General features: G+C 40.0%; 1 protein-coding gene across 23 annotated transcripts in view; it reads left to right on the forward strand.

The window, feature by feature from the left end:
• The window catches only part of ptprdb (protein tyrosine phosphatase receptor type Db), a 202,082-nt gene that overhangs the window by 177,075 nt on the left and 10,120 nt on the right, over positions 1-14,887 (forward strand). For 11 of the 23 annotated variants that reach the window (XM_008416472.3, XM_008416463.3, XM_017304663.2 and 8 more), the window contains 7 exons: positions 560-601; positions 1,039-1,136; positions 4,162-4,285; positions 9,148-9,323; positions 11,194-11,217; positions 12,656-12,775; positions 13,425-13,579. In XM_008416472.3, the coding sequence (XP_008414694.1) occupies positions 560-601; positions 1,039-1,136; positions 4,162-4,285; positions 9,148-9,323; positions 11,194-11,217; positions 12,656-12,775; positions 13,425-13,579 (739 nt within the window). The remainder of the gene's footprint in view (positions 1-559; positions 602-1,038; positions 1,137-4,161; positions 4,286-9,147; positions 9,324-11,193; positions 11,218-12,655; positions 12,776-13,424; positions 13,580-14,887) is intronic. The other 12 variants (XM_008416539.3, XM_008416548.3, XM_008416555.3 and 9 more) reach the window with 3 other exon arrangements.

Raw genomic sequence — 14,887 nt, forward strand, 5'->3', positions numbered from 1 at the left:
TATTAATAACCAATATTTATTTCCATTTTGTTGCATTTGCCTTTGCAATATCAATACAGGCTATTGATATTGACCCAAGTTCTCATATCTTTGCATCTGTAGTTAGCCGGTTAGAACCTGGTTGAAAGTAATGAAAAAGGAGAAAAGTCAGACCTCGTTTCAGGAAATCAAGCAGTTTCAAAGCTCTCAGACGTAAGAAAACAGCTTAAATAACTAGAACTACAACAGTACTTTGCTCAAGTTAAAGACATTTTACCTTCACTTAGAAACTGATCATCATGACCCTGTGTGGATTGGAAAATATTCCAGAGAAATTCAAACTTTTGCAGCCAAACAAAAGTTTTTAAAAATCAAAGTTCTTTGTTGCAGTGCCATGTCACTCTGAAGGAAGAACAGTTGAAATGCGTTTTTAAAAGCGGACTGAAAATTCATAAAATGTTCCTGCCTAAATGATGAACGTGTGTAAACTTCTCACCAGCACACAGGCTAAACATGAAATGCTGGTTCTGGTGATTGTTGTACTAATGAGGTTAATTTTGATGTTTTTCTCCTTTCGCAGCTTATCGTGTATCAGTCTACCGCGGTTATCGCCGTTTGTCAAGTCAGTTAGTCTCTCTCTCTCTCTCTCTCCCTCTTTATCTTTCTCTCTCACTCTCCTGTCAATCTGTCATTCTAATTAACCTTCCATTCCATTCAGGACGAAGCAGCTTTAATTGACAACATTTCACCGAGCAACACCACCGAAAACAACAACAAAAAAAAAATTCATGCTGATTTTTTTAACCACCTGTTCTGTTGATTCTCACCAGCAGCGCTCATACGCAATCAGGATGCATTTTTTTTTGTACATCATTATGATTTTATTCTGTCCGAATAAAAGTCGCCTTCAAAATAATTAACTTCCATTTGCTTCTTGGCAGTACTCTAAACAACACCACCTCAGAGACTACAGCTTTTAATTTTTTTCTTCTAAAATAGTTCGGTTGCACAATGTCGGTATCAAAACAACGTCTCGCTGTTTCTCACTGTGCTCGGCAGGCATGGCAAGTCACCCGCCCGTCCCCATCTCTGAGCTGGCAGATCACATTGAGCGCCTCAAGGCAAATGACAATCTCAAGTTCTCTCAAGAGTACGAGGTAGGAATGCTGATTATCTCCAACTCGGGGAGAAACTCATCTGGTTTTGTTGCAGTCAGTCATGTTTATCAGTGCCATGTCATTTTTCAATTTCAGTAGCCTCCGCGTTGGCATCCGCTTTTGATTTGCTGACTTTGAAACGATAAAAGATAAAGTCCATTTTCCTCCCTTTTACTGTTGTCTTGTTCTGCTTGAAAATATGAGATGAGATAGAAAATGTCAAATTTGCGAGCTCGAACGCAGCTTGCTTGCAGCCAGATGATTATCGGGCTCCTGTTTCTGCGCTCTGGTGTCGAAAGAGGGAAAGCAGAGATCAAGAAGCGGCCGCAAAGAAAGAAAAGGTTCTCTGAAATTTCTTTACTAGATGCGTCCAACTTGCAGCACAGTTAATGTAAAGCAATGATGGTATGAACTTGGAGATAACGGTGTGTCTGAAATTTTGGTAATGCTCGCTAACATAAGTGGACAGATCAGCAGAATTATTTCCAAGCATGCCCGCTGTTACAGCAAGAGCTTGCATTACAATGAGCTCCACAGAGAGCTGTTAAAGCAGTAAAAATGTTTTGTTTTGCCACAAAAAAAAAATCATGTCCACCAAAGGACCTTTGGGTGAAGGAGAAGGCATAAGGCTCTAATTGGCTACCACAAGAAAGAGACAGATTGTGCGTGACAGATGTATAAAGCAATTCTAGGACACATTTAGGAAAAAGCCGAGAAAAAAAAATAATCCAACGAGGGCATTTAGCAGGAGGAAAAGACAAGACGGTGATGGAGAAGCTGTGTGTGTGTCAGACTGTGGTTGGCGCGGGAACCGCTCTGCTGGGCCTCACATTTTCTCTGCATGACTGTGTGCTTTGTTCGCTTCTGAACCCTCAGCAGAGGAGCATAAGAGATGGGTGGAAGAGCGGCCGAGGAGCGAGAGGGAGGCCAGAAATGATTGCGGTGTGATAATCAGACACACTTGGTGTTGGCACTGTGTGGAAAGCCGTCTTGAACTTACGAGTGCGCATACATGCACTCAGCCAGCACCACTCCTGTCCATTTTTCCTCCACAAAAACCATAATTATGTGTCGTAAAATATTCAAAATTGCTAAATTGCCTTGGCTCTTCCCTCTTTGTGCCTCCCCATTGACAGCCCTGTAATGACCTCATGTCTGCCTCTCCCAGCTAACAGCAACGGTTACACTGTAATTACCCTCCAGGAGCTTAATGGTCTGACACAACCATCCTCTCTCTACCAATGGAAATTTATTGTGCTTTTATCATCTTTCCCTGGTAGTGAGTGTGTCTGTTGAAAATGGAAAGTCTTCCTTGAAAAGGGATATCATAAGTATCCGTGTTCCTGTACAGAGTCACTAATGTGCTCGTCTTAAATTTGCAGCGTGTTTTCAATAGTGGCTTGTCGCTGGCGCTTCAGCATTGTTTGACACTGTTTGTTAATTTAAAAACTCTCACAAGTGACTGGTGGGAAGTCAGTTTTAAGTTAGAATATGTGCAACCTTATCAAAAATGGCAGTAAATTAGTATTTCCCCTTACAGAAGTCTCCTGTTTTTGCAAAATGATTTAGATCGTCATTGAATTTTTAATATCCAATCATTTGAGTAAATACGATAAGCAGATAAGACATGATGATTTCATTTATTTAGTTTGCAAACCTTTCTACAAGGAAAACAAAAAAAGACTCATTGCCAGTAGCTCAGAATGCTTGGTGCAATTACTTTGGTCCATTCTGGTTTGGAAACCTTCCTGCCTTAATAAAATAGATCATTGTGTGTTTATGTGACAATAAAAGGAAAAGCAATACCCTTTGCAACACCGTACCCATATGTCATTAATCAGACAGTAATTCTTTCTTTAGTATACTGCTTTGAAACCACACTTATTGCTTTGATTTTGAATAAAAGCACAGAAGATTGAAATAAAAAACTCCTAAAAAAATTGTATGAGAAAATTTAATTCAAAATGTTGCGCTCCCTGTTTTCTCCTGATTTGGGAACAGCATCAGGAATACACTGGTTTGTCGCTAGTTCAAAGCATCAAGGGTTCAGCTCTTAACCCCTTATTGTATGCACTGATGATGGAAAACGTGACAAACAGGGTTGGAAAGGAATCCATGTGCATCATGATGTTTGTAGACGATGTGTACAGGGAAAGCAAGGCTTTTAAGTGGTAAAATATAGTGAATGTGGATAAGTTCAGGTGCCCGGGGCCAACTGTCTAAAGCAGAGGGTTGAAGACGAGACTTCAGACTGGATGGACTTGTTAGAAACAAGTATTGTGAAAGAGAAGGTTTACAAGGTGGTTATGAGGGTTCTCTGATTTTTGGTGTGTGTTTCACACACACACATCCACATGATGATGGTAGTATGCTACATTGTAGCCACAGCTGTAGGAATTGAGGCTGCCATACAAACCTTTTGCTACCATCAGCAGGCAAGGCAGGTGAAGTGAAGACAGATGGGCAATCAAGAGCCATCCACAAAGGGAGCAGGCTAAAAAAGAAGATAAGATAAATCATCAGTCTAATAAATCAGACTTCTACATATAGCAAGAAGCCTGAACCAGTACAGCCAGCTGACAAACATCAGAAGTATAAATGATTTCTTTGCTTTTGTTCTGAGAAAGATTTTGCGGTTTCAGATGTATGGAAAGGAACTTAATAACATTCGGGTTTTGCCATTGTTCACTCTAATTCCACCTGAAACTCATCATAACTATCAATAAAGGATTCTGTTTGGTCCTACTAACCAAACTTTGACCACTAATGCATAGCATGAGGCTTTTTTTTATCTTTCAAAGACTGACAGCTATGGCTGCTACATCCATGCATTTGTAAGATAGTCAATATTTCTGTTACTTTGACATTTTTGTTTGAAAATTACATAATTTTTAAAAAATAAAAACTAAGATGAATGAGTCATTTTTTTCTTTTCTTGGTATTATGTAAATCCATTTCCTGCCAAACCTGAAAAAAATCAACACATTTCTAAATCTATGTTGTGTGTTGCCTTTGTGTCTTCCAGTCCATAGACCCATCTCAGCAGTTCACATGGGAGAACTCTAACTTGGAGGTCAACAAACCAAAGAACCGCTACGCTAACGTCATTGCATATGATCACTCGAGGGTCATACTCTCCAGCATTGATGGTAAGAAACACTTCCATCAGACTTGCAGCTCTTATTAAAGGCATATTGAGAGTTTTAGGTTTGGATGCAGTTGGATGAAGAAGTTACTAAGTCAATTTTATGAGAAAAAACATTGGAGAATTTGCTGAGTCATGTACATCCAGTTACATCATATAGCAATTTTTAAGAGTTTTTTTTTCTTTTTTTTTTATCTTAGCAGCAGCCAAGCTAGGACCGGTGTAATAATAGAGAAAATCTGTAGAACCACAGCCGGGTTTTGATGCCAGGAATGCTGAATTGCAGGCACAATTTGCAACATCATAATCACAAGTGTGACAGGATTTTAAAAACACATTCAGTGAGACGAATGATTAAAGAAATTCTCAAGGGAAATTAGTTGCTGTTAATTACCGACATTATCTAATATCTGTTGAACCAAATATTGCTGTCAGATGCAGTAGAGTTACATTTCTGGAGTTTGAATACTGCACATAAAGATGTTGTTACTTACATGGTTTTTATAAAATCACACAAACAACACAGCTATTTAATGCAAGGAAGTAACGCAAAAAAGAAATGGAAAAAATACAATTAAATTAATGACAGATTTGATAAAAGAAATAAACACAAGCAACCTCCCATGTACATAGATCTGGATCTCTCGCCGTCCTGTCAATGCTGCTTTCCTTAGTCTCACTCACCGGTGTCCTGGCACAACACCTGTGCCGGTGCCAGGGGCTGCTGCTGACGGTGGTACTGGAGCAGCTGCGCACATTCAGTGAACCGCTATCAACTATCCATCTTACATGGTTCTGGCTTTAACATCCCATCTGGATCTCCATCAAATCCCAGGTCGCATTATCCCTGTGTCTAAAATGTTTATTGTCACAGATAGGGTAAGGATGCCTGGGCTCTACACCTGCTCATAAGGCAGCCAGGGCCAAAACCTTTCTTTGCTTCTATGTGTTTTGGAAATTTTGGATGTGTGTTGAACCTGCAATAAAGGTGCACTGATCAGAGATTTGTCCTGCTCATGCCGATTGTAGTCGATTCAGGGTTTTTTTTATTTTTGTATTAACCTGTCTGCTGTCAGCAGTATTTAAAAGCATTTAAATATTCCAGCCGTTTTGTGGTGAATGGTCTTTCGTGATTTATATAAGAATGAAAATAGTCGACATTTGTGTGTGAGAGAGTAGCCAATGTGAAGTAGGATTTTACTGTTTAAATCAAAGACAAAATGAATCTTGGTTTCATTGCAAGTAAACTATTTTTCTAAAAGTGAAAAGCAAGCAACCTGGAATAAGGTAAACAGACTGTTTAGCAAACCAAAGAGAGGAAGTGACAGATTTACTAATACTTGGCCTGCAATTTGTCAATTTCTGAGCAACCCCCAGCAGTCTGTCATGGTCTCTGCCATCATTCTGTGTACCTATACATCTGTCTAGTACACAAGAGAAATATGTTGGGTAGCTCATTGTTTCACCTGCTGCTCTTGCAGTGATAAAGCACCAACAGACCAGCTACTGTAACTCTATGATGGTGTCTAGACAGTTTGGTCCACTTTCATAAAGCAGTGAAAGTGTATCAGGCCAAATGAATTTGTTAAGCTTTTATACATTACCCACTCAATCGAATAAAAATCCCCTGGTGTGAAAACAACCTGAGATTTCAGAACCTATGGCGCTCAAGAAGGCGTTGGTCGCATTAGAACCTCAAAAAAACCAATTTAAAGCCCCTCTAATTGATTTTTCAACAAACATTTTCAAATCCATCTTTTTTTTTTTTGTTTCTTACAATTTAACAGTGAGTGAAGAACCTGAAACTACCAAAGTAGGAAATGGCAAAGGCATGAAATTCCTAATATCAGCTGAAATGTAACTCTGTTTTGTTGTAGCTAAAATTAACAGTTTACATTCTTCCTTAAAAATCTATATTAAATGGTTTTGTGCACAGTTTCTTTTTATTTAGACTTCATTTTAAACACCTCACTCATTCTCAGAGTCGCTTCTTAGTGCAATAACAACTTCCTCATCTAAAAGTGCTGAGCTTAGTGGACAGATAAAAATCATATTTTTTAATTTTCCGCCAGTCACTGATTTGGACTCGAGAAGCTGAAAATCATCCACTGATTTTTTTTTTGGTGCAGCTCCAGTCTGCTTTCAGCCACAATTGTTAAAAATGAAGAAAAATATACCAACTAACAAGGGGTGGGTGGAAAAAGGCTCTCTTGATCGAATTTATATAATATGCTTAAAAATATTAATGTTAATGTTCTTATTCTGCATTTTATCACATAAATTATATTAAGCATTTCATAAAGTCTCACATGGTTTTCTATAAAAGATATCAAATATTGCCGATAAATCACAGAAATCTTTCCACCTATAATGGCACCCTAATGTAAAACCGGTTTCATAATAACTTCAACGTCAGAGGATTTGGTTATGAAAATATGCTCTTCAGACTCGGTAATACATTATTTGTGCACCACTTTTTCTGTGGTGACTGATCTAAAATGAGAACAGGAAGCAAATAAGAAAAAATTGTCATAGTTATGTTCTGATTGTGCATTTGAAGCATGCTCACCCACCTCAACTGGGAAAGACCCGAGGCAATAAAACCGGCTGCTCCAATGCTGAGAGAGGGAGGGAGTGGGAGGCCAAGCCCAAACAGATGAGCCTTATCTGGGCAGAGCATGTGTGAGAAGCCCTTCCACCCCCATCTGTCCTGGAGCTCTGGCTTGTCTGTCTTCCTTTCAGCTTTGAAAACATATACTCTTGAGCACGTCCAAACCCACAGTACCACACATTCATCAATGCAAACACGCACGCGCGCGCACACACACACACACACACACACACACACACACACACATTCACTGTGCTGTAAATAAAATAAAAAAAACTTGGGGGAAAAAAATAAAAAAACAAAAACAGAATGTGCAAAAGCACAGATATGCACTTTTTGCTCCCAGTCTCCTTCGCACATTCATAAAAGCACAAGCTCTGCCAAGCCAGTACAGCCACCGAGAAAGTGGAAGTCTTTGTGCGTTTATCTGCAAAATGCCTCAGTTTTAGTCCCTTGCAATAAAGTTAAAGCGCATCAGACCATTAAAGCCGTCTGTCCTTTAAAGACTGAGGTTGATAAACACATGTTAGAAGCTTCTCTTTACTGTTTGTCCCCATCCCATTGGAACTAAGATGTGTGAAAAAAAAAAAGACTTTCATTTAAACGGGTTTGTGCCGTGTGTGATGTCGGGTTGGGGTTTTACGACTGCAAGGGTCGTCCTCATAAAGTAATCTCCCTCAGAAAATCTGCTGCGATACTTTCTTTCTGTGAGGATTCTGCTTTTTTTTTCCTCCCTTTGACTTCTTCTTTGCTTTAAACTGTAAATTGTCATCAGAAATCTCTAAAGGATTCTCGTCTCCCACCTCGGCAGAATCGGGTCATGGCTCAACGCGCAACGTACATTTCTGAACGCATGTCTTTGCGTGTGCTTTGGTGTTTTGCCGTATGCATGCATGTTTGAGCTGTGACTCAGTGATTTTTGGGATTATGGTATTAGGCCCTAGATGAGCGGGCCTGATCCCAAATCAAACACACACTGACGGTCTCCCACATCACACACACTCACACACAATCCCCTGCAGGACAGGCAGCGTCAGCCGAGTCTTACGCAGAGAGAGCCTTAAAGTCGTACTGCCGTTGTAGGCGAAACATCCACAGTATACTCAGATTAGGCCCATGATCGTCTTAGCTTGTATTATAAAACAAGACGACGGAACAATCCAAGACCAGAGGACACTGGGCCTTGTGAAAACATTAATCCCAAGAACTTATATGATTTTCAACCTTTATTACTTTGACATAAACCATCTCAGAGTGGTGGACTTTAATAATCCATTTCATTTTTTTCCCCTGTCATATAGCTTAATAATAAGAATAATTGATGTTCACTGGGATGTTTGCATCAAGAACCACAATTGTTTTTTTAATCAGCTGCTTTTTAAAAACTTGCATGATGTAGTGATTGCACTCGATATTAATTGAATGAACACTATGGTTCTTTTTTTATTATTTTAGAAATGTACACTCACCAGCCATTTATTATGAACACCTGTCCAGTTGTATTTTAACATAAATATTGAATCAGCCAATCAGATTCTCAGCCCTCCCTACGTCTGAGTTTTTAAGAAGTAACTTGTTATTTGTTTACTCACAATGATTTAGAGAGAAATTTAAGAAAATAGAAAATATCCAGTGAGCCACAATTGTGTGGGTGAAAATGGCTTATTGATGACAAAGTTGATGAGGAGAATTGGTAGACTGGTTCAAGGAAACAATAACAAATTCTTACAACCAAGCTATGCAGAATATCATCATCTCTGCAACACCAGGTGCCATTCCCGTTAGCTGTCAGACAAAAACAAACTGGAAAAATGTTACCTGCTTCGATGAAATTTGACTTTAGCTGCAACATTCAGATGGTCAGATCATATTTTGGACTCAGATCAGTATATCTGATTTTCTGAACATGTCAGTGAGTTGTTCACTGTGCGTCATTGTTCTTCACCATCACCAGATCTTAGTGTTATAAGTCAAATAATCACTAACCAGTTTAGAACAATCCAGTTCAGATTTGATAAGTCTAAATATTTTTAACTTGAGATGATCAAAGTAGTCCAGACATCCTTAATGTTAACCGATTGGAAAACATATACTTTGTTTTTTTATCTGGTCTTTCATTGTTTTGTTTTCCTACTGAACATCCACAATATTGTCACACAAACTATTTTAAACTATAAGAATTTTGTAATTTTTCATGGGTCTTTCCCTTAATTCCCCAGAATCCTGATGATTTCCTTTGTGTTCTTGTTGTCCAGGTGTCCCTGGCAGCGACTACATCAATGCGAACTACATTGATGGCTACCGCCGTCAAAATGCCTACATAGCCACTCAAGGCCCTCTTCCAGAGACCTTTGGGGATTTCTGGAGGATGGTCTGGGAGCAGCACACAGCCAACATCGTCATGATGACCAAGCTGGAGGAGAAGTCACGGGTGAGACGATGTGGTGTAATTACGCTGGAGTATAAGACAGCTATAAGCACGGTAGAATAACGACAATTCAACATGCTCGGGTTTACCACTAGTGGAAAATAAAAAGGTCAAGGAAGCTCACACACTGTGGAAGTGTAGTTAACTGCTTAAGGCCCAATAAATAAAGTGAATAACGCATTAGAATGTATGTCTAGAATGATTAATGGTGGCACTGGAAGCGACTTGGAGTCAGACTGGGAAGAAAAAAAAGTTTATCATGAAGGAATTTTATAAAGTTACATAAAATATTTAAAATTATTAGATTCTGTCACACACTAACAAGTTGCATCTGCAAGTTGACAGATTTATAAAGTTAGTGCATAGTAAATTAAGTTTTCTATCTGCATATAGAGACAGGGTGTGTCATAGACTAGTAGGCAATCATAGGAATGTACTTCATTAGGTTGTTGGGTGTTTTCTTATCAATTGAAAGATCAACAAAATATTGCTTTCCACTTCACACGTATGTGAAGTGGAAAGAAAATGATAAGTAAAGAAAATGACAAGTAAAAAGCTGGAAAGTGTGGCATACATTTGTATTCACGCCTCCTCACTCTGATACCCCTGAAGAAATCTTGCAGAACCAATTCAGAAGTCACGAATTGTGGACAGCAGAGTAGTTAGTCTTTTGTTACAAAGATTTGCCCTCATCAAAGAGTGCTAAGAAGAAAACTGTTGATGAAAGAAAACCATGACTTAAAGTTTGCCACAAACCATCCATGGGTCAGGTCAAACATATTTTAAAAAAAAGCATTTCTTTGGTCAGAAGAGACTGAAACTCAACTTTTAGACCTATATGTAAAACGCATCATGCTGTGGGGATCCTGTTCATTTGCAGGAAATGAAAAGGTAAGCAAGAGTCAATATGAAGGTGGATGGAGCTAAAATACAAGAAAATCCTGAACGGAAACCTGAGAGAGGCAGCAAAAAAGCCAGGAGTTGAGCAGAATCTCCCTTTTCAGCGGGAAAATGAGCTCAGTCACACAGTAAAAGCTAAAATGGAATTTTAGAAAATGTCCTAGTTAAAGTCTAAACCTAAAAGCTTCTGAGAATCTGTGGCAAGACTTGAAAACTCTGTCTTTCAAATGCTCTCAACCCAGTTTGATTTGAGCTTGTGTTTCCGTGCATGAAGAATTTATTAAAAATGTCTTGATTGTGCAAAGGTGGTACCGACGTACCCCAAAAGACTTGCACCTGAATTTTAAGCAAAGGGTGCTTCTACAAAAGTATTGATTGAGGGCAGCTCCACATTTTTTTTAATGTTTGTTGGAAATACAGTGTCAATCATGTATCCTTTTCATCCCCCTTCAGTCTATTTGTATTACATTAAAACTTGTGCTTCTCTCATGACTAGAGTTAAAGGGGTACGAACACGTTTCCAAGGCTCTGCGAATAATCATTAGTTTTAAATCATTTTGTTTGGCTTAAAGCAGCGAGCAGCACAAGGCCACATGCAGTGGATCAGAACAGAATAGAGCAGAACAGAATATGTTGGTGAGCAAGGCCGAAAGGGGATTACAGACACAGCTAAACTGCGGCCGGTGATGAATTAGAAAGTCTTTTGGTTCCGAGGCATTTTGCTGTTAACTGAATGTGCGCTTGAGTGAAAAACCAGTATAATGAGAATGTCATGTAAGAGTAAAATGAACAAGAATGGCTCGAGGTATGAATCATGATTAAGTGCTAACCAATTATGTCCAGAGTCCTTTTCAGAAAACGATCCTTTCTCCCCGTCTGTGCTTCTTCTCCTACTAACCTATGCTTTGTGTTAAAACTCTGTTTCCGTTTCAACCTTTTCCAACTGTCTCTGTTGTGTCTCTCTGACCCTCAGATGCCCTCTTATTTCTTCTCTAAGGCAAGATCTCTCTTTCACTCCTTTTCTAATCCTCCCCTTTTTAATGCACCCTAATCCCTTTGCCCCTTTGTTCCCCGTGTTTGGTTTGTTTTCTCGGCTGTATTAAGTGATAATGCAGACTCATTTACCAAAACACAACATGTTCTGAAACGGGTTTTACTACAGCCACTGCAGGTCAGAGACAGTGCACATGAATGTGTAGAGTTTGCATGATCACAACACTTTTTCTTTTTTGTCTCCCACCATTAAAAAGAAGAGTGGCTTATTAGTCATTACATAAAATCTTAGTTAACATCTGAGGCTAAAGATTAATGAAGATTTTTTTTTTTTATCTGTGTTATTAAGGTCCTGAAGGGACATCTTTTAATTTGGACATATTTGCCTCTTTCCTTTCTTCCTAGCCCTGGACGACTGTATATGTCTGAGTAGCGAGCTGCTCATTTGAGAAAACCATTTGATCTTATTAATACCTCTCAACGTTACGCAGTCTTGTATTTACCCATTAAGTATAAAGATGATCACAGATGGTTCCACCGTGGGAATCTTGCCAGAGCCCTTCCTCCTAGCGCAAATCAAGCCACAGTCACGCTGTTGGGCCATAAATCTGTGGTTAATATAGTCATCACACCAGTTTCCTTTTTTATTCTGCCCTCTTTATTCGCTGGCAGCACTCTCAGCCCCCCCTACGTGTACAACCATTTGTGTCCCTGCAGTGTCTCAAGGTCTGGTGGGAAAACAACAGTTGGAAAGCTGTAATTACAGCCTGAACATCCCAGGCCAAAAAGCATAATCCTCAGTTTGGAGCAGTGGAATGCAGAGCAAACTGAGCCGTCTTTGATGTGAGGACTGGAGGGATCAGCACATAACGTTTGGTTTGGCCTGGTTCTGCCAAGGCCCGCCGCCCCCCCACCAAACCCCCACCAACCTCTTTTATCTCCTCTGGGATTTTCTTTTCTTCCCTTCTCTTTAGTCTCTGAAGCCGAGTTGCAGAACTACAAATATGACCGCCCTAGACCAAGAAATTCCAGGTGCTTTGGTGGTTGTGGCATGCCATGAGATTCCTCTGTAGGTATTTGTGATGGAGCACAGGGGAACACGCATAGCCAAGTCTCGTCCTGGGCATTTTTACAACCAATAAGTGGTTCCGTTGGAGGATTCGTCAGCGGGTGGCCATTTTCTCTCTACTTTCTTCCTCTCGCTGTGACTGTTCGCTGCACACGCTCACTAAAACCCTTCTGCCGCCACACTGGTCTGATTCTGTGTGCATATATCTGTCTGAATTATTTAAAATCTCAAACTGATCTACTTCATCACTGTCTTCTCTTTTTTTCACTTCTTTTTGCACTTGTGCCCTCTTCTGTGTTTTTTTCTATAGAAATGTACACATGTGAAATAAACAACCTCTGCATCTCACAAGTCCTCGTTTTCTCCTTTGTAGGTGAAATGTGATCAGTACTGGCCAACACGTGGCACAGAGACCTACGGTCTCATCCAGATCACTCTACTGGACACAGTGGAGCTGGCCACCTACTCTATGAGGACCTTCGCGCTTTACAAGGTAGCATGCGAAACAGTAATGCCTCTTTTTCAAAATCAAGTGTGCACGTTTTTTTTGTGAAGAGAGATGCTCCTCAACTCGGCTGATACTGATTTCAGCTGATTCCAAATTATTTTATTATTTTTTATGTAAAAATAAATTATTTGATCAATTGATCAAAATTAACACATTGAAGTCCCGGCAACTCTGATTTCAGACATTTTTGAAATGGTAATTAGAAATGGGTGAGTTTTTAGATTGCTTAAATTGTTCAAATTACCATGTAATAAATTTGGTAACTGCATGACATTGTTCAGGCAGTTTTGTTTGTTTCTCAAAACCTAAAGTAATCCAGCAAAGACACTCAGATCTGGGAATAACTGTTAACCATGAACACAGGCATCTATTAACAAAAAAAAGATAAGAAAATAAAATTTAAATACAAAAAGCTAAATCCCAAACTGATCTTACACCCAGGGGTCATGACAGGTAGCAATAAATTTGTCTGAACTTACTTTTTTCAAGTAATTTGTAAATATTCTTTCTACATTTAAATATTCAGGAGGATAACGTTTTTTGTTTTTTTTTTATCTTGATGATTTTAAAATAATGTACTAAAAGAATAACTGTATCTTAATCGGTGTTTGATCTGCCCTCTCTGCTCCTGCAGAGCGGCTCTAATGAGAAGCGTGAGGTTCGTCACTTCCAGTTCACAGCCTGGCCAGACCACGGGGTCCCCGAACATCCCACCCCGTTCCTGGCCTTCCTTCGCCGGGTCAAAGCCTGCAACCCCCCAGACGCTGGACCAATGATTGTGCATTGCAGGTGTGTCTGATTTTCTATAATATTGTCTCATCAGCCACGGAAGTGCGTTTATGCCTATTCAGTGAATGCAAAAGGGAAACAAACCCGATCCTCAAGATGTTTTTGAGGGGGCAGTTTGGGGTTTTAGTTTATGAAAATCAGCCAGAGTTGGAGAGCACTTGTTTAAAATTTTTTAGACAGCCTGGAATTACCTGCCAATATGCAAACCCCAGACCACCATGACTGGCTTAGGCTCCCGGATTCCTTTCTTAACAAAATTCACCATCTCAAACATTTCCCATGATTACTTTCCAGTGTTGAAAATTGGCTATTCATGCTGCCTGAGAAGCCGGGTTCGTAAGTTTACATTTAAATGAGTTGCTGTCTAAGCAGCGGGAGGCTCATTTGCTGGATGGAAGAAGATTCTGAAAACGTGTCATTACTGTCACGGCACAGTGTCGAGCTCCAGAGTTGGAAAGAAACAGCTATTTGCTTTTACCAGTGAGCGAGAGAGAGAGCGAGCGAGGGGAGGAAAAAAAGATAGAGCTGAGTGGGGAAAATATGGAGCAGAAGCTCTCAGGAGGAGGAATTAGTGGAGTATGGACGTGGAGGAAGAAAGGGGGGGAATCGGACACAATGATTGAGAGAAAGTGGTACCAAGGGGAGTGGAAGTTAGAGGGGGAGATTTGTGCAGAATGGGAGAGAAGGTGAAGCAAAATCCTGGACGCAGTGAATGAAAATGATGAATTAAAGAATCACGGAGATGGAGAGAAAATGGAGTGTAAAAAAAAAAAAGCAAAAATGTGTGAGTGAAAAAGTGGCAGTGCTGGCGTTCGAGTTTTGGACGGGTACTTAGGGCGAAGATAAAGAGGCAGGGGGATGAGGGCAGGAGGCTGGCAGGAGAGGAGCTCTTCCTAATCTTCTGTCGCAGTCAGATGGAGTATCCAGCAGGATTATCAGTCAAATTTAATTATCTCGGCAAGACTCCATCATGATGGGCCTTAACACATCAACCGGCCTCGACGGGCCCGATCTCGTTCCACCTGAACAACACGCACATGCAGAGTAATATTAATGTAATCATATAAAGGGTTCTGTATTCGCTTGCAGAAACCTGCTCAGTCAGGTCGTCTCGCCGTTTAGGTACCAGCGCAGCAGAAACGTGAAGTGTTTGGGTCGGCAGCTAAATGTATTAAATTTCTGGATTATATGTTGATAGGGGTGATATGATCATGATGCTGACTCACTGCTGATTTCGATTTTTTTACATGCCATGTTGGTACTGTCGCCAGTTGGCGCCATTGCCGTGTTTTGCTTCATTTAGGCGCC

Source organism: Poecilia reticulata, chromosome 1 (assembly GCF_904066995.2).
Source record: "Poecilia reticulata chromosome 1, P_reticulata-male-v2, whole genome shotgun sequence".
Lineage (NCBI taxonomy): Eukaryota > Metazoa > Chordata > Actinopteri > Cyprinodontiformes > Poeciliidae > Poecilia > Poecilia reticulata.